This window comes from Mobula hypostoma, chromosome 18, assembly GCF_963921235.1.
Source record: "Mobula hypostoma chromosome 18, sMobHyp1.1, whole genome shotgun sequence".
Lineage (NCBI taxonomy): Eukaryota > Metazoa > Chordata > Chondrichthyes > Myliobatiformes > Myliobatidae > Mobula > Mobula hypostoma.
In genome coordinates, this window is record NC_086114.1 from 13,051,143 (window position 1) to 13,067,943 (window position 16,801).

At 45.2% G+C, this 16,801-nt stretch overlaps 1 protein-coding gene across 1 annotated transcript in view; it reads right to left on the reverse strand.

Moving 5' to 3' along the window:
* The window catches only part of ulk3 (unc-51 like kinase 3), a 60,705-nt gene extending 46,689 nt beyond the window's left edge, over positions 1-14,016 (reverse strand). Inside the window, exon 1 of the mRNA XM_063070461.1 lies at positions 13,821-14,016. Coding sequence (XP_062926531.1) covers positions 13,821-13,919 — 99 coding nt within the window. The 5' untranslated portion in view covers positions 13,920-14,016. The remainder of the gene's footprint in view (positions 1-13,820) is intronic.
* Positions 14,017-16,801: the final 2,785 nt, after the last annotated feature.

Below are 16,801 nucleotides of genomic sequence, written 5' to 3' on the forward strand. Positions count from 1 at the left end.
ATCTGCCATTTCTTTGCCCACTCTCCTAAACTGACTAAGTCTCTCTGCAACCTTTCTGTTTCTTCAACACTTCCTGCTCCTCCACCTATCTTGGTGCCATCCGCAAACGTAGCCACAAAACCATTTAATCCATAATCTAAATCATCGATATGCATTGTAAAAAGAAGCAGCCCCAACACTGACCCCTGCGGAACACCACTAGTAACCGGCAACCAATCAGAATAGGATCCCTTTACTCCCACCCTTTGCTTTCTGCCTATCAACCAATGCTCCACCCATTCCAATATCTTTCTTGTAATTCCATGGGCTCTCATCTTATTAAGCAGCCTCTTATGCAGCACCTTATCGAGACCTTTTGAAAATCCAAACGCACAACATCCACAGCCTCTTCCTTGTCAATCTTATTTGAGATTACCTCAAAAAATTCCAATAGGTTACTGAGGCAGGATCTTCCCCTCATGAAACCATGCTGGCTTGGGCCTACCTTGTCATGCACCTCGAGGTATTTCATAACTTCGTCCTTGAGGATCTGCTCCAATAACTTTCCAACTACCGATGTCAGACTAATAGGTCTGTAATTTTCTTTTTGTTGCCTCCCTCCTTTCTTAAACAGCGGAACTACATTTGCCACCTTCCAGTCCTCCGGAACCATGCCAGAGTCTATTGATTCCTGGAAGGTCATTTCCAATGCCTCCACAATCTCCAAAGCCACCTCCTTCAGAACCCGTGGGTGCACCTCATCTGGTCCGGGAGACTTATCTATTCTTAGTCCACTTAGCTTCCCAAGCACTTTCTCTCTAGTAATCTTGACTGTACAGGTTTCCCCCGCCATCCGAAGGTAGAGCATTCCTATGAAATGGTTCGTAAGCCGGAATGTCATAAAGTGAAGAAGCAATTACCATTTATTTATATGGGAAAAATTTGTGAGCGTGTGCAGACCCAAAAAATAACCTACAAAATCATGCCAAATAACACAAAAAACCTAAAATAACAGTAACATATAGTAAAAGCGAGAATGATATGATAAATACACAGCCTATATAAAGTAGAAATACTTTTCTACAATCACTGCCGCACTGTCCACTGTAGCGAAAATCTCACGCAATCGGCAGAAACACCCTCTCCAGTAACCTTTAAGCTATGAAGCTGCCAAAGCATACCAAATAACGCATAAAAATACACAGCCTATATAAAGTAGAAATAATGTATGTACAGTGTAGTATCACTTACCGGAATCGGGAAGACAGTGCCGAGCACACTGATGATGGTGTGTTAGGCTGAGTCGTCGGAGGTTGGGGTGGTGCAATGGTCCCTAACCTCCAGGCCGCAGACCGATACCCATCTGCAAAGAATGCAGTGGTGCAGCGGTACCCATCGGCGAGCAAGCAATTGGCAATCGCCTCTGATCTGGGCCGACATTTAAGTGCCGGGTGGCACCTAATTAATTAGCTTGTTTATTTCGGCTTTTTTCTTAAAGATGTGCTGTGTGCGTCCCGGCTACCGCTGCACTGCTGCATTCTTTGCAGCAATGTATCAGAGGTTGGAGACCACTGGGGTGTCATCTCATCGTCGTCTGTTTCCATCAGGACAGGCAGGTCATCTTTTTCTATGCCTGCCTGCCTCAAGGTCGAAGGTCGAGGTTCGACATCTGCTGTGGCTGATGTGGAAGGCTTGAAAAACGACAGCATGCTTGACTGCTTAGCCTCGCGCATTTTTCTATCATACAGTTCTTTGTAAGCACTCAAACCATCCTGTAAATATGCCCTAAACCGACGTACCCTTTCAACATTGAAGTCATACTTTTCTGCAATCATTGCAGCGAAAATCTCATGCAGTTGCTTCACGTTCAGTTCCTGGACGACTTCACTTTCAGTCCGTTTGCTACTGCATTCGGTTTCAACTGTTATCCTTTCCTCTTCCAATTGCAGCAGCTCTTCATCTATCAGTTCTTGGTCATGGGATGCCAAAACCTCTTCAACATCATCTTTGTCAACTTCCACAAGCCAAACTCACTTTGTCCTTACTTCGTTCACCACGATTGAAACGCTTAATTATGTCTAGTTTTACGTGAAGTGTAACACCCTTACGAGCTCTTTTAGGCTTTTCCGATACCTTAGAACTCATTTTGCTAACGGCTGCTCAAAATAAATTGACATAAAGCACAGATGCTCACAGGCACGTGTTTAAGCAATGCCGGCTAGAGTGCAGTTCCGGGGGAGGAGCTTGGCTGCTCAGGGCGCGCGCTGCCTTTTTTCGTAACAGTGAAAACACCTTCTGTTAGCGAAAACAGGTAACTAATGTAGGTCTTTCGTAACAGCGAGGTTTCGTAAAGCGAACGTTCGAAAAGCAGCAGACACCTGTACCTAATTCGAGTCCCTGAGACCTCTGGCCATCAGGTATGTTGCTAGTGTCTTCTACTGTGAAGACTGATGCAAAATACTCATTTAGTCCATCTGCCATCTCTTTGTTACCCATTATAATTTTTCCAGCATCATTTTCAATCAGTCCTATATCTACCCGTGTCACTCTTTTACTCTTCATATATTTTAAAAAAACTTAGTATCCTTTTTATGTTAATTGCCAACTACCTTTCATAATTCATCTTTTCTTTCCTAATGACTTTCTTAGTTTCCTTCTGTAAGTTTTCAAAAGTCATCCAGTCCTCAGTTTTCCCACTAATTTTTGCTTCCTTGTTCCTTGTCTCTTTTGCTTTTATTTTAGCCTTAACCTCTCTCGTTAGCCACATTTGTGCCATTTTTCCATTCATGATTTTCTTTTTTCTTGGAATATACTTTTCCTGCACTTTCCTTATTTCTTGTCGGAATTTCATCCAATTCTGCTCTACCGTCCCTCCATCTAGCTTACTTTTCCAATCGACTTGGGCCAGTTCCTCTCAAATACCACTGTAATTTCCTTCGTTCCACTGAAATATCGATACACCTGATACCAGCTTCTCCCTTTCAAATTTGAACTGAACTCAATCATATTATGATCACTACTTCCAAGGGGTTCCATTACCTCCAGCTCCCTTATCGCCTCAGGTTCATTACACAGCACCCAATTCAAAACAGCCGATCCCCTGGTGGGCTTCTGGTCAAGCTGCTCCAAAAAGCCATCCTGTAGGCATTCTACAAACTCCCTCTCCTGAGATCCATTACCTTCCCGACTTTCCCCAATCCACTTTCATATTAAAATCCCCCATAATTATCTTCACATTTTCTTTTTGACATGCTTTTTGACACGCTTTTTGACACGCCACCCCTTTTACCTTCCTTCCTATCTTTCCTATACACTGTGTATCCTTGGACATTTAGCTCCCAATCACATCCATCATTTAGCCATGACTCGGTGATGGCCACAATGTCATATCTTTTAACCTGTAGCTGTACAACAAGGTCATCCACTTTATTTCTAATGCTGCGTGCATTTAAGTACAGTACATTTAGATCAGTATCTGTTACCGATTTTGCTATATTTCTATCACACAGCAAATTATCCTGTATATTCACTGGCCTGTCCTTCTTGCGATCTTTGCTGCACAGTATCTTTGACTTATTTCTATCTTCCTCTTCCTCGACCCTAACGCCCTGGTTTCCTTCCCCCTGCCAACTTAGTTTAAACCCTCCCTAACAGCTATATTAAACAATCCCGCCAGGATATTAGTACCCTTTGGGTTCAGGTGTAGCCCATTGTTTTTGTATAAGTCATACCTCCCCCAAAATAAATCCCAATGATCCAAGAATTTGAAGCCCTGCCCCCTGCACCAGTTACTTAGCCACACATTCATCTGCTTAATTCTGCTATTCTTACCTTCATTAGCGCGTGGCTCAGGCAGTAATCCTGAGATTATTACTCTGGAGGTCCGGCTTTTCAATTTTCTTCCTAGCTCCCAGTAATCTTCCTTCAGGACCTCCTCTCTTTTTCTGTCTACGTCATTGGTACCAACATGTACCAAGACTTCTGGCTGTTCGCCCTCTCTCCTCAGAATACTCTGGACCCAATCTGAGACATCCCGTACCCTGGCACCAGGGAGGCAACACACCATCCGGATATCCTTGTCCGGCTTGCAGAATCTCGTCTGTTCCCCTCACTATGGAATTCCCTATAACTACTGCATTTCTCCTTGCTCCCTTGATCACAGCACTGAGCAGACTGCCAGAGTCCCGTTCGCTGTGGTCTTCCTCTATCAGGTCAACCTCTCCAACAGTATCTAAAACGATATATCGATTTCTGAGGGGGACTGTCACAGAGGTGCTATCCATTATCTCTCTATAGGTATTATCAATCATCTCCTCACTTTCCTAATTAGCTGAAGGTCATCAAGTTGCAGCTCCAGATCCCTAACACAGTTCTTAAGGAGCCTCATCTCAAAGCACCAAGTGCAGATGTAATCCTTGGGGAGGCTGGGAGTCTCCCAAGGTCCCCACATCTGGCACTCCAAGCACAACACTAATCCTAGATGCATACCTCTAATGCTACTGTTATTACTAAATAAACAAACCTGAAATTTACCCCTTTACTATGAGACTCAACAGTCGCAGGAAGCCTCTTCCCGTTTCCGCCTAAGCCTGTTGAGCCAAAGCCCCATCACTCTGCACCCTCTCACTCTGCTGCCCGCTGGATATGGCTGTGTTCTTTTTAAGCCTTCCACTCTGAGGTCATGCACCTGCGCAGTCGTGCCTCTTTTATCCCAAGTGGTTAAAAAAAAATCTGAATTTTCTCCCGAAAAACGGCGACTTACTCCGCTGTCTGCTTGCTGTGAATCGAAAATGTGTGAGGGGGTGGGTGGGTAATTTATTTAATGAGGGGTAGGCCCTTCTAGCCCTTCAAGCCACACCATCTCAGGAACCCCAGAGCCCTGATTAACCCTAACCTAATCACAGTACAATTTACAATGACCAATTAACCTACCCGGTATGTCTTTGGACTGCGGGAGGAAACCAGAGCACCCGGAAGAAACCCACGTATTCCACCGGAAGGACACACAGAGACTACTTGCAGAATATTGTTGGAGTTGAACTCTGAACTCCGAACTCCAGAACACCCTGAGCTGCCATAGCGCCACACTAACCTTTACGTTACCACGGCGCCCACGAGGTTGTCGTTGTTCCCTGTGTTATTCTGCTGAACATCGTGGACATGCTATGCTGGCACTAGTGTGTGTGTGGCAATTCTGGAGTTCTGCCCCCTGCGTGTACTTGGATGTTGGTTGTTAACACAAACAACACATTTCACTGTATGTTTTGATGTACCCAAGCTAGGGTGAAAAGCTTATCTTGCATACTGCTCAGACCTATTAATTCATGAACACAAAATAATCTGCAGATGCTGGGATCAAAGCAACACTCACAACACGCTGGAGGAACTCAGCAGGTCGGGCAGCATCCGTGGAAACGATGAGTCGACGTTTAATTCGTGACAGTGCATTGAGGGAAAACAATAACAATGTAGAATAAAATGCAAAACCTACCAAAAAAGTGCATTGCAACTAAATGTAAAGTGCAAGATCATAACGAGGTAGATTACGAGGCAAAGAGTCCACCTTATTGTACATTTGTTTGAGAGCCTGGTAACAATGGGATTGAAGCTGTCCTTCAGCCTGGTTTTATAGGCTTTCAAGCTTCTGTATCTTCTGCCTGATGGGATTAGATTATTAGATTATGAGGCACGCAGTCCTCTTTTATTGTCATTTAGTAATGCCTGCATTAAGAAATGATGCAATGTTTTTCCAGAATGATATCACAGAAACACATGACAAACTGACTTAAAATCTAACAAAAACCACATAATTATAACATATAGTTACAACAGTGCAAAGCAATACTGTAATTTGATAAGAACAGACCATGGCACGGTAAAAATCTCAAAGTCTCTCGAAAGTCCCATCATCTCACGCTGACGGTGAACTTCCAGCGCCGCAAACTTGCCGATGCAGCATCCTGGAAGCATCCGACCACAGTCCGACTCCGAGTCCGTCCGAAAACTCCGAGCCTTCAACCAGCTCTCCGACACCGAGCACCATCTCTGCCAAGTGCTTCGACCCCGACCCCAGCCACAGGCAATAGGCAAAACCAAGGATTTGAGGCCTTCCCCTCCGGAGAGTCTCGATCGCGCAGTAGCAGCGAAGCAGGAATTTCAGAAGTTACTCCAGGTGTTCCTCCGTTCTTCTCACGGCTGTCTCCATCAAATCCGGATTGTGCACGACCCTCTAGTTAACACATATTGATATTCATTTGGAACGGCTGCACGCGCTGCGTCGTGCCACCATCTTCTCCTCCCTCCGAGAGGCGAGAATAGAGAATGTCTGGAGTAGGTAGGATTTTTGATGATGCTGGCAGCTTTTCTGAGGCAGAGAGAAGTGTAGGTAGAGTCCATGGAGGGGAGGCTGGTTTCTGTGATGTGCTGAACTGTGCCCACAGGTCCCTGCAGCTTCTGATGTTCCCAAGCAGAGCGGCTGCTACACCAACCCATAATGCATCCAGACAGACCACTTCCTGTGGTGCATTGATAAAAATTGGTAATGAGTTGACAGGGACATCCTGAATTCCTTTGGCTACCTGAGGAAGTAGACATGTTGGTGAGCTTTCTTGGTCATGGCATTGATGTGGTTTGACCATAAGAAGCAAGAGCAGAATTACGCCATTCAGCCCATCAGATCTCCTCCACCATTCTATCATGGCTGATCCCAGGTCCCACTCAACTCCACACACCTACCTTCTCGCCATATCCTTTGATGCCCTAACTGATCAGGAAATGATCAACCTCCACCTTAAATATACCCATGGACCTGGCCTCCACCGCTGTCTGTGGCAGAACATTCCACAGATATACTACTCTGCCTTAAAAAAAATTCCTCCTCACCTCTGTTCTAAACGGTCAGCCCTCAATTTTGAGGCTGTGCCCTTTAGTTCTGGATACCCTCACCATAGGAAACATCCTCTCCACATCCACCCTATCTAGTCCTTTCAACATTCAGTAGGTTTCAATGAGGTCCCCATGCACTCTTCTAAATCCCAGTGAGTACAGGCCCAAAGCTGCCAAATGCCCCTCATATGTTAACCGCTTCATTCCCAGAGTCATCCTCATGAAACTCCTCTGGACTCTCTCCAATGACAACACATCCTTTGAGATATGGGGCCTAAAACTGTTGATAATATTCCATGTGGCCTGACTAGTGTTTTATAAAGGCTCAGCATTATCTCTTTGCTTTTATATTCCCATTCCACTTGAAATAAATACCAACACTGCATTTGCCTTCTTTATCACAGACTCAACCTGTAAATTAACCTTTGGACCTGGACAAGCCATCGGAGATGTTCACTCCTACAGTATTTCTTACATTACTGCAACTGCACCTACCCGTTAATGCAAATATCAACCAAACAATAAATTAAATCATGCAAACATGGTCAAGATGTTTAGCTGTTGTTCAGATCAAACATTGGAATGGGTAAGAAATGTGATTCAAGTGACATTTTAATTGTCGTGCCAGACGGGGTGGTTTGAATATCTCAAAAATGGCCGGTCTCCTGGGATTTCACGCACAACAGTCTCTTCAGCTTACAGAGAATGGCACGAAAAACAAAAAACATCCAATGAGCGGCAGTTATGTGGGCAAAAATGCTTTGTTAATGAGAGCGGTCAGAGGAGAACGGCCAGACCGGTTCGAACTGACAGGAAAGTGACAGCAACTCAAACAACCACACATTACAACAGACGTGTGCAGGAAAGCACCTCAGAACACACAACACGTCCAACCTTGAAGTGGGTGGACTACAGCAGCAGGAGACCACATCGGGTTCATATTTAATGCATCACACAATGCTTCATGATGGGGTTAACGTCAAATCAATGACACATAGAGAGCAGAATTCTCATGTTCTAATGAGCAGCTGGAGGTCGGTCTGATTGCACACTATCCACAAATGACTGAAGGAAAACCCCACCATCTCCAGCCCCACAGCCATTTCACCTGACAGGGTCATATCTGAACATTAAACAGCACAGAAACAGGCCCTTTGACCCAAGTAGTCTATGCCAAACTGTTATTCTGCCTAGTCCCATCGGCTTGCACCCAGACCAGAGCCCTCCATACGTCTCTCATTCGTGTACTTCTCTTAAATGTTAAAATCGAACCCACATCCACTACCTCCACTGGCAGCTTGTTCCACACTCACCACCCTCTGAGTGAAGAAGATCGCCTCAGGTTCCCCTTAAATAGGAGGGGAGGGATCTTCGACTCACGCCTAAGAGGCCAGCTTCGGGCATTTTCATGCCTTGCAAGGCGCGGAACAAAAGACCGTGTGGTGTTCCACTCCTCACACAGACATAGAGCAATGTGTGGTTAAGCGCCTTACTCAAGGACACAACACACTGCTTCAGCTAAGGCTCGAACTGGCGACCTTCAGATCACTAGACGAACGTCTTAACCACTTGGCCACGTCCCCTTAAATATTTCACCCTTAATCCATGACCATCCAACTTCAGTGGGAAAAAGCTTGCTTGCATTTACCCCATCTATACCCCTCACAATTTTGTACACCTCGATTAAATCTCCCCTCATTTTCAAACAATAAAGTCTTAAACTATTCAACCTTTCCTATAACTCAGGTCCTCAAATCCTAGCAACATCCTTGTAAATTTTCTCTGTAGTCTTTCAATCTTATTTACATCTTTTCTGTAGGTAGGCAGCCAGACCTGCACACAATACTCTAAATTGGATCTGATAACTGGCATTTGCTTTGGAAATTTCATTAACTTAGTGATTTCTTAAAGTGCTCTACAGACGCTATTTAGGCAAAAGTGCAACAGGCAAGTATCAAGATCCAGGTAAAGTAGCGTAGCGGCTAGTGTAATTGTACTACAGCGACAGCGACCAGGGTTAACTTGCCACTGCTGTCTGTAAGAAATTTGTACGTTCTCCCCATGACCTTGTGCATTTCCTGTGTGCTCCGGTCTCCTCCCACATCCCACAGACGTACCGGCTGGTAGGTTAATTGGTCCATTGGGTGATTTTTCATCTTTGGTATCTATTCTAGTAAGATGGCGGTGTGCTCAGTTGCAGCGGCCTCTCTGCGTTTGAACGTCGGGGCAATTGTTCATCCCTTATGCCTTTCTTACAATCGCAAGACACTGATGGATGTTGAGAACGTCAAGTACTGTAGGTCGACCCCCTCAGCCAGTTGCTCGAGAGCAGTGAAGCAGAATTGTGTACCGTGTCGTTGCCTGTGATAGCAGCTCAAGGAGAAAGCCGCCAGAGGTGGCGCGCGGTCCATCAGATGGTGCAAACGTCTTGTTGACGTTTATCTAGTGATCCTAAGACCTTGTTGGATATTGGCCATTAGAATACTGCAAGTCCGGTTCACTAGTTCATTCGTGACACCGACGCAGTGAGAGCTGCGTGGCCTCAGCTGTTGTGTGGACCTCGTGCCGTGGGGTCGCTTGCTGCAGCCGCCCAGGGGAGGAGACACTGGAGGCAGCGTGACGCGGTGGGCTGGGCTGGGGCTGGCTCCTCCTGGTGGGGCTGCCCTCTAGCGCTCATTTGGTGTAAGGCAAGCTGAACCACGTTTGTCTGCGACTGCACTAGTGCAAGATGAGGAAGTGCTGCTTGATCTTGCAGAAAGCATGGCTCCAGGACAAACTCCCATGACATTCAGGGACTTGGGTTATAAACACAGAAAACCTACAGCACAATACAGGCCCTTCGGCCCACAATGCTGTGCCAAACATGTACTTACTTTAGAAACTACCTTGGGTTATCCATAGTCCTCTATTTTTCTAAGCTCCATGTACATATCCAGGAGTCTCTTAAAAGACCCTATCATATCCGCCTCCACCACCGTCACTGGCAGCCCATTCCACGCACTCACCACTCGCTGCGTAAAAAACTTACCCCTGACATCTCCTCTGTACCTACTTCCAAGCACCTTAAAACTGTGTCCTCTCATGTTAGCCAATTTCAGCCCTGGAAAAAGCCTCTGACTATCCACACGATCAATGCCTCTCATCATCTTATACACCTCTATCAGGTCACCTCTCATCCTCCGTCACTCCAAGGAGAAAAGGCCAAGCACACTCAACCTATAGTTTTTTTTGTAAAATATATTATGTTTTACTGCTATCGTAATATGAGTTGTGTGTGACTGTTGGTGCTGTGTTTTGCACCTTGGTCCCAGAGGGACACTCTTTCATTTGACTGTATTCACGTGCATGGTTGAGTGACAACGGAAATCAGAATTAGGCAGTGCTGGTTCATTAGGCCACAAGTGTCTGCAGTTCACAGAGGAAAGAACAGAAATAGAACAAAAATAAAATGCCTACTGCAGTGCAAAGCGGCCAGTGTTGCTCTACTGAGGGAGTGATTAGGGTCGTGCTGGTCGGTTCAAGGTTGAATGATTGCTGAACTTGGTGCTGTGGGACTTCAGGCTCGTGTATCACCTGCCCAGTGGTAGCCCTGAGAAGATGGCAGGGATCGCTGACGACAGATGTTGCCTTCACAAGGCAGTGCTGACCAACACTGGTGGGGAGCAGCTGCCGGTGATGTATTGGGCTGAGTCCACTACTCTATCAATCCTGTGCATTCGAAGGTTCTGAAGCACGATGCAAGGTTCAGAATCCAAGAGGGTCTGATACCCTAACTTGACACACAGCAGAACCATCACCGTTTGCTCAGGGTTCTGCAGTCTGACGTAAAGAATCCTTCCCACATTTACTAGGCGTTATATTCAGATCTCCCTATCTGCTGCCTAGCCAACAGAGGCAACATAGTCAACACACCCCTATGCTTGTACTCCCTCCATCTTACCTGTCAGACAGGCCCCACCCTGAACACTTCTTTTGGCAGGGTTTATTTACAAGCATCTCTGCCAATTTCCACACAGCAGCCCTACAGCTTCCTTCAGGCCCCACGTCACCCTCTTTGTCCCACGTGCACCCTTTGCAGGGCTTACAAACAGAGGTCCCATGAGAATAAGATCATAAGGCACGAGACCATTCAGCCCATCGAGTCTACCCCACCATTCCACCATGGTTGATTTATTTTCCTTCTCAACCCAGTTCTCCTGCCAGCCTCCCATAATATTCGATGCCCTTACTAATCAGGAACCTGTCGACCGCTATTTTAAATATAGCCAATGACTTGGTCTCCACAGCCATCTGTGACAATGAATTCCACAGATTCACCCACCCTCTGGCTACAGAAATTCCTCCATTCTGTTCTCAAGGGACATCCTTCTATTCTGAGAGGGTTACCAGAATGAGGAATAGGGAAAAAAGACATGGGGAAGGGGAAGTAATTACCAGAAGGGAAAGGGAAGGAGAAGAATATTAGAATACATATACAAACCCCATTTCCAGAAAAGTTGGGATATTTTCCAAAATGCAATAAAAACAAAAATCTGTGATATGTTAATTCACGTGAACCTTTATTTAACTGACAAAAGTACAAAGAAAAGATTTTCAATCGTTTTACAGACCAACTTAATTGTATTTTGTAAACATACACAAATTTAGAATTTGATGGCTGCAACACACTCAACAAAAGTTGGGACAGAGGCATGTTTACCATTGTGTTACATCACCTTTCCTTTTATTAACACTTTTTAATCGTTTTGGAACTGAGGATACTAATTGTAGTAGATTTGCAATTGGAAATTTTGTCCATTCTTGCTTGATATAAGACTTCAGCTGCTCAACAGTCTGTGGTCTCTGTTGTCTGATTCTCCTCTTCATGATGCACCATACATTTTCAATAGGAGATAGATCTGGACTGGCAGCAGGCCAGTCAAGCACACGCACTCTGTGTCTACAAAGCCACGCTGTTGTAGCCCATGCAGAATGTGGTCTGGCATTGTCCTGCTGAAATAAGCATGGACGTCCCGGGAAGACGCGTCGCCTTGATGGCAACATATGTCTCTCTAAAATCCTAATATATGCCTCAGAGTCAATGGTACCTTCACATACATGCAACTCACCCATGCCATGGGCACTGATGCACCCCCATACCATCACAGATGCTGGCTTTTGCACCTTTCGCTGATAACAATCTGGATGTTCGTTTTCATCTTTGGCATGGAGAACTCAACGCCCGTTTTTTCCGAAAACTAGATGAAATGTGGACTCATCTGACCACAGCACACGGTTCCACAGTCTTTTGGTCCATCTGAGATGAGCTCGGGCCCAGAGAACTTGCCGGTGTTTCTGCATAGAGTTGATGTATGGCTTCCTCCTTGCGTAATACAGTTTCAAGTTGCATTTCTGGATGCAGCAACGGACTGTGTTGAGTGACAATGGTTTTCCAAAGTACTCCCGAGTCCAGGTGGCTATAATTGTCACAGTAGCATGACGGTTTCTTAGGCAGTGCCGCCTGAGGGCTCGAAGATCACGCGCATTCAACAGTGGTTTCCAACCTTGCCCTTTACGCACTGAGATGTCTCTGAATTCTCTGAATCTTTTCACAATATTATGTACTGTAGATGTTGAAAGACCTAAATTCTCTGCAATCTTGTGTTGAGAAATGTTCCTTTTGAACTGACTAACAATTCTCTCATGAATTTTGGCACAAAAGGGTGAGCCACGACCCATCCTTGCTTGCAAAGACTGAGCCTTTGATGGACGCTGCTTTTATACCCAGTCATGATACCTCACCTGCTACCAATTAGCCTGCTTAATGTGGAGTCTTCCAAACCGGTGTTACTTGAATATTCTGTGCACTTTTCAATCTTATTTTAACTCTGTCCCAACTTTTGTTGAGTGTGTTGCAGCCATCAAATTCTAAATTTGTGTATATTTACAAAATACAATTAAGTTGGTCAGTAAAACTATTGAAAATCTTTTCTTTGTACTTTTGTCAGTTAAATAAAGGTTCACGTGAATTAACATATCACAGATTTTTGTTTTTATTGCATTTTGGAAAAAATCCCAACTTTTCTGGAAATGGGGTTTGTAAATACACAAGATTGGCTTATATACATAGAGGGAGAAGAATGAAGGTAAAATTGGGTGTGGAGAATGCAAATGACCCGTGTTCTCAAAGTTCAAAGTACATTTATTAACAAATTAGGTATGTATTATACAACCTTGAGTTTACAGGCAGCCACAACACAAAGAAACACAAAAGAACCCATTTTTTAAAAATGGAAAACTATCAAACACCCAATCTGCCTGGCAAGTTATATTTCTGAATTACAAAATTCGCCAGAAATTTAGCTGAAGGGTCAAGACCAGAAGCGTCGACTGTCCATTTCCCTTACAGATGTTCTTGACCTACTAAGTCCGCTTTGCGTGTTGCTCCAGATTCTGCAGAATCTGCAGTTTCATTTCGTTATACTGACTAGTTTTCTTTTAAGACCTTATTGGTATAGCCTGGCCTGTTAGGCATAACCCAGAGCACCACTATCAACATCACGTTGCGGATACTGCAGTGTAATATGCTTGTAACTGTGCCATGGGTCTTACCTTATCAGAGATATTCCCTTTGCTCTACCCGCCCATCTCCCACCTTCTCCGCCGCTGAAAACTAACTTCTCTCCTTCCCAATTCTCCATCATTAAACGCTAATTCCTTTTCTGCAGGCGCTGAGTGTTTCCAGCCCCTTGGTTTTTATTTCACACAGCCTTATTTTTGGAAAGCGGGAAGCACTGAACTAGATTCCATGCTAAAGCAAAGTTAAGTCTTTTCCCGAAGCATTTCACAACCACCATATGTTAAGCACCTGCTGCAACCTGGTCGATGGTATAAATCAGAAGGCATGCAAAGTGTTATATACGATTCCACAGTAACATCACAGGGTGCCTTGGCCAGGCCGCCCGGCAACCTCTTACCTTCCTGTAAGCTTTATAAACCGTGGCGTAGGAGCCGCTGCCCAGCTTCTCCGTGAGGATAAACTCCTGCAGTTTGGGAGGGGCGCAGCCAGCCGCCATCCAGTAACTCCATCCGAGAGGACGGGGCCAGAGAGAAAACACAGCAACACGAACTACTGCACCGGACTCCTCCTACCCACTGACTTCACTCGGCTAAATCGGGCAGCAACTTCTCTCGGAAGGAGAAATAACGCTTCCGGGGGCAAAGTACACGCGGCCTGATGACCAAAACACACTCCAACAGCGCCGGGTGCAGGCTCTCCTCAAGTCTCCGCTCGAAATGTCGACGGTTTATTCATCTTCATGGATGCTGTCTGACCTGCTGAGCTCCTCCAGCATTTTGTGTGTTGCTGTGGGTTTCCACCTTCTGCAGAATTTCCTTTATTTATATTTTAACAACTCCCTCTGGTGGCTTAAAAATCTCTAGATGAATTTGACTAAACCTTGCACAAAGTTTACAACGTTTCTTGTGGAGAATGTCAAGATTCAGAATTGTTTGTCATTCTTCAGTACAAACGCGTAAAAGGGAACGAAATGGTAGTTACTCCGATCCGATGCAGCATTAAAAGCACAATCGTACATAATAAATATAAATAAGCTTACATACATTGCACGTACGGAGTGACGCTAGGTACAGGAGTATCGGTACATATATTTAGGCATCCGTTAGTCTCATGAGAGCATGGATTTGCGTCTTGGAAGGTTGTATGGAAAACCGGCAGCTGCCCATGCTGCAAGTCTCCCCTCTCCACGCCACTGATGTTGTCCAAGGGAAGGGCACTAGGGCCAATACAGTTTGGCACCGGTGTCGTCGCAGAGCAATGAGTGGTTAAGTGCCTCGATCAAGGGCACACACGCCGCCTCAGCCAAGGCTCAAACTAGCAACCTTCAAATCACTAGACGAATGCCTTAACCACTTGGCCACGTGCCAACATATACCTTATCAGTACATAAGGTGACTGATAAAGTGGTGATGCTGAGGTGGGTTAATGAGCGGACTTGATCAGCATGAGAGTTTGGGGAAGTAACTGTTTTTAGATAGATAGATAGATATACTTTATTAATCCCGAGGGAAATTTGGTTTCGTTACAGCTGCACCAACCAAGAATAGAGCGTAAATATAGCAATACAAAAAAACCCAACAATCAAACAACAAAATGCAAGACTATGCCAGATGGAAAATAAGTCCAGGAGCAGTCTGTTGGCTCAGGGTGTCTGACCCTCCACGGGAGGAGCTGCACGTTCGATGGCCACAGGCAGGAACGACCTCCCGTGCCGCCCAGTGTTGTATCACGGTGGAATGTGGCCGAAGTCCAACAGTAAAAAGTTCAATATCCAGTCTGCAAACACGTTCCTTGATCGTAATATACCCCGGATTGCACCATCCGTTGTTAGCCAGATCAGTAAGCACCCCACTCCTTCACGCCGCTCACCGCTCTCGGTGCACTTCCGGTCAGGCGGAACGGTATTACCCACCGAACTCCTCCAAAAGTCTCTGTTGTCTCGATCCGGTCCTCTTTCCTCGGCTTTGTGATCCCCCTCTGCATCCTCTGTGTGTTTTCCTCTGGATTTCAGCAGGGGTGTCTGCCGCTCTGTTCACTAAGCCAACTGGAATTTGCTGGTCCGTGGAATACACAATGCGACCTTGCGTTTTGAGTCTGGTGGTCCTGGCATGGATGTCGCATAGCCTTTTCCCTAATTGGAGCAGGACAGTCCATGAGCAGGGTGGATGGTAGCTCTCAAGATATTGCTGGTCCTTCCCCGGCACCTTTCTACATTTATGTCTTTACCTACATGCAGTCTTACTTGCGTAAAATATGCAACTTCTCACGCAGAATTTGTATTTTTTCCTATACATAATTTACAATTAATCCTGTCCGAGTTTGTACTTATGGCGTGCAACTGAAATTCTGGAAACTCCGCCGTGTAAAGCTCGAAACCTACAATTGGAAGAGTTTTATTGCGCTTTGCAGAACAGTGATATTTTGCAGTTGAAGTTAGAAAAAGGGCAGCGTGCTAAATTAACCCCTGACCAGGGAGATCTTTACGACCATGGCAAAAACAAGCCGACTTTGTTTCTGTTCCAGACACAACGCCTCCTCTGGGAGTCGGGGAAGGTGTCGGTAATTAAAAGTGCCAGTTTGGAGGTGAATGCTTCAGTAACTGAAACAAAATAACTTTAGAAACTGAAAATTTGAAACAAATGCAAAAGTAGGACCCTAGTCAGACCCCACTTGGAGTACTGTGCTCAGTTCTGGTTGCCTAACTATAGGAAGGACGTGGAAACCATAGAAAGGGTGCAGAGGAGATTTACAAGGATGTTGCCTGGATTGGGGAGCATGCCTTATGAGAATAGGTTGAGTGAACTCGGCCTTTTCTCCTTGGAGCGACGGAGGATGAGAGGTGACCTGATAGAGGTGTACAAGATAATGAGAGGCATTGATTGTGTGGATAGTCAGAGGCTTTTCCCCAGGGCTGAAATGGCTAGCACGAGAGGGCACAGTTTTAAGGTGCTTGGAAGCAGGTACAGAGGAGATGTCAGGGGTAAGTTTTTTACGCAGAGAGTGGTGAGTGCGTGGAATGGGCTGCTGGCGGCGGCGGTGGAGGCGGAAACAATAGGGTCTTTTAAAAGACTCCTGGATAGGTATATAGAGCTTAGAAAAATAGAGGGCTATGGCTAAAGCCTAGGTAGTTCTAAGGTAGGAACATGTTTGGCACAGCTTTGTGGGCCAAAGGGCCTGTATTGCGCTGTAGGTTTTCTATGTTTCTATGTTTCTAACATTAACACTGGACAACAAATGTTTTTGAAAGTCTTGCTTCCTCATTTTTTTTGCTTATATTAACACAAATATAGTTTCAGACTACTTATATCATGAAGGAATTTGGAGAAACAATAAATTAACTTTTATTGAATATAATGCATTTAATTGCTTGATGGTGCA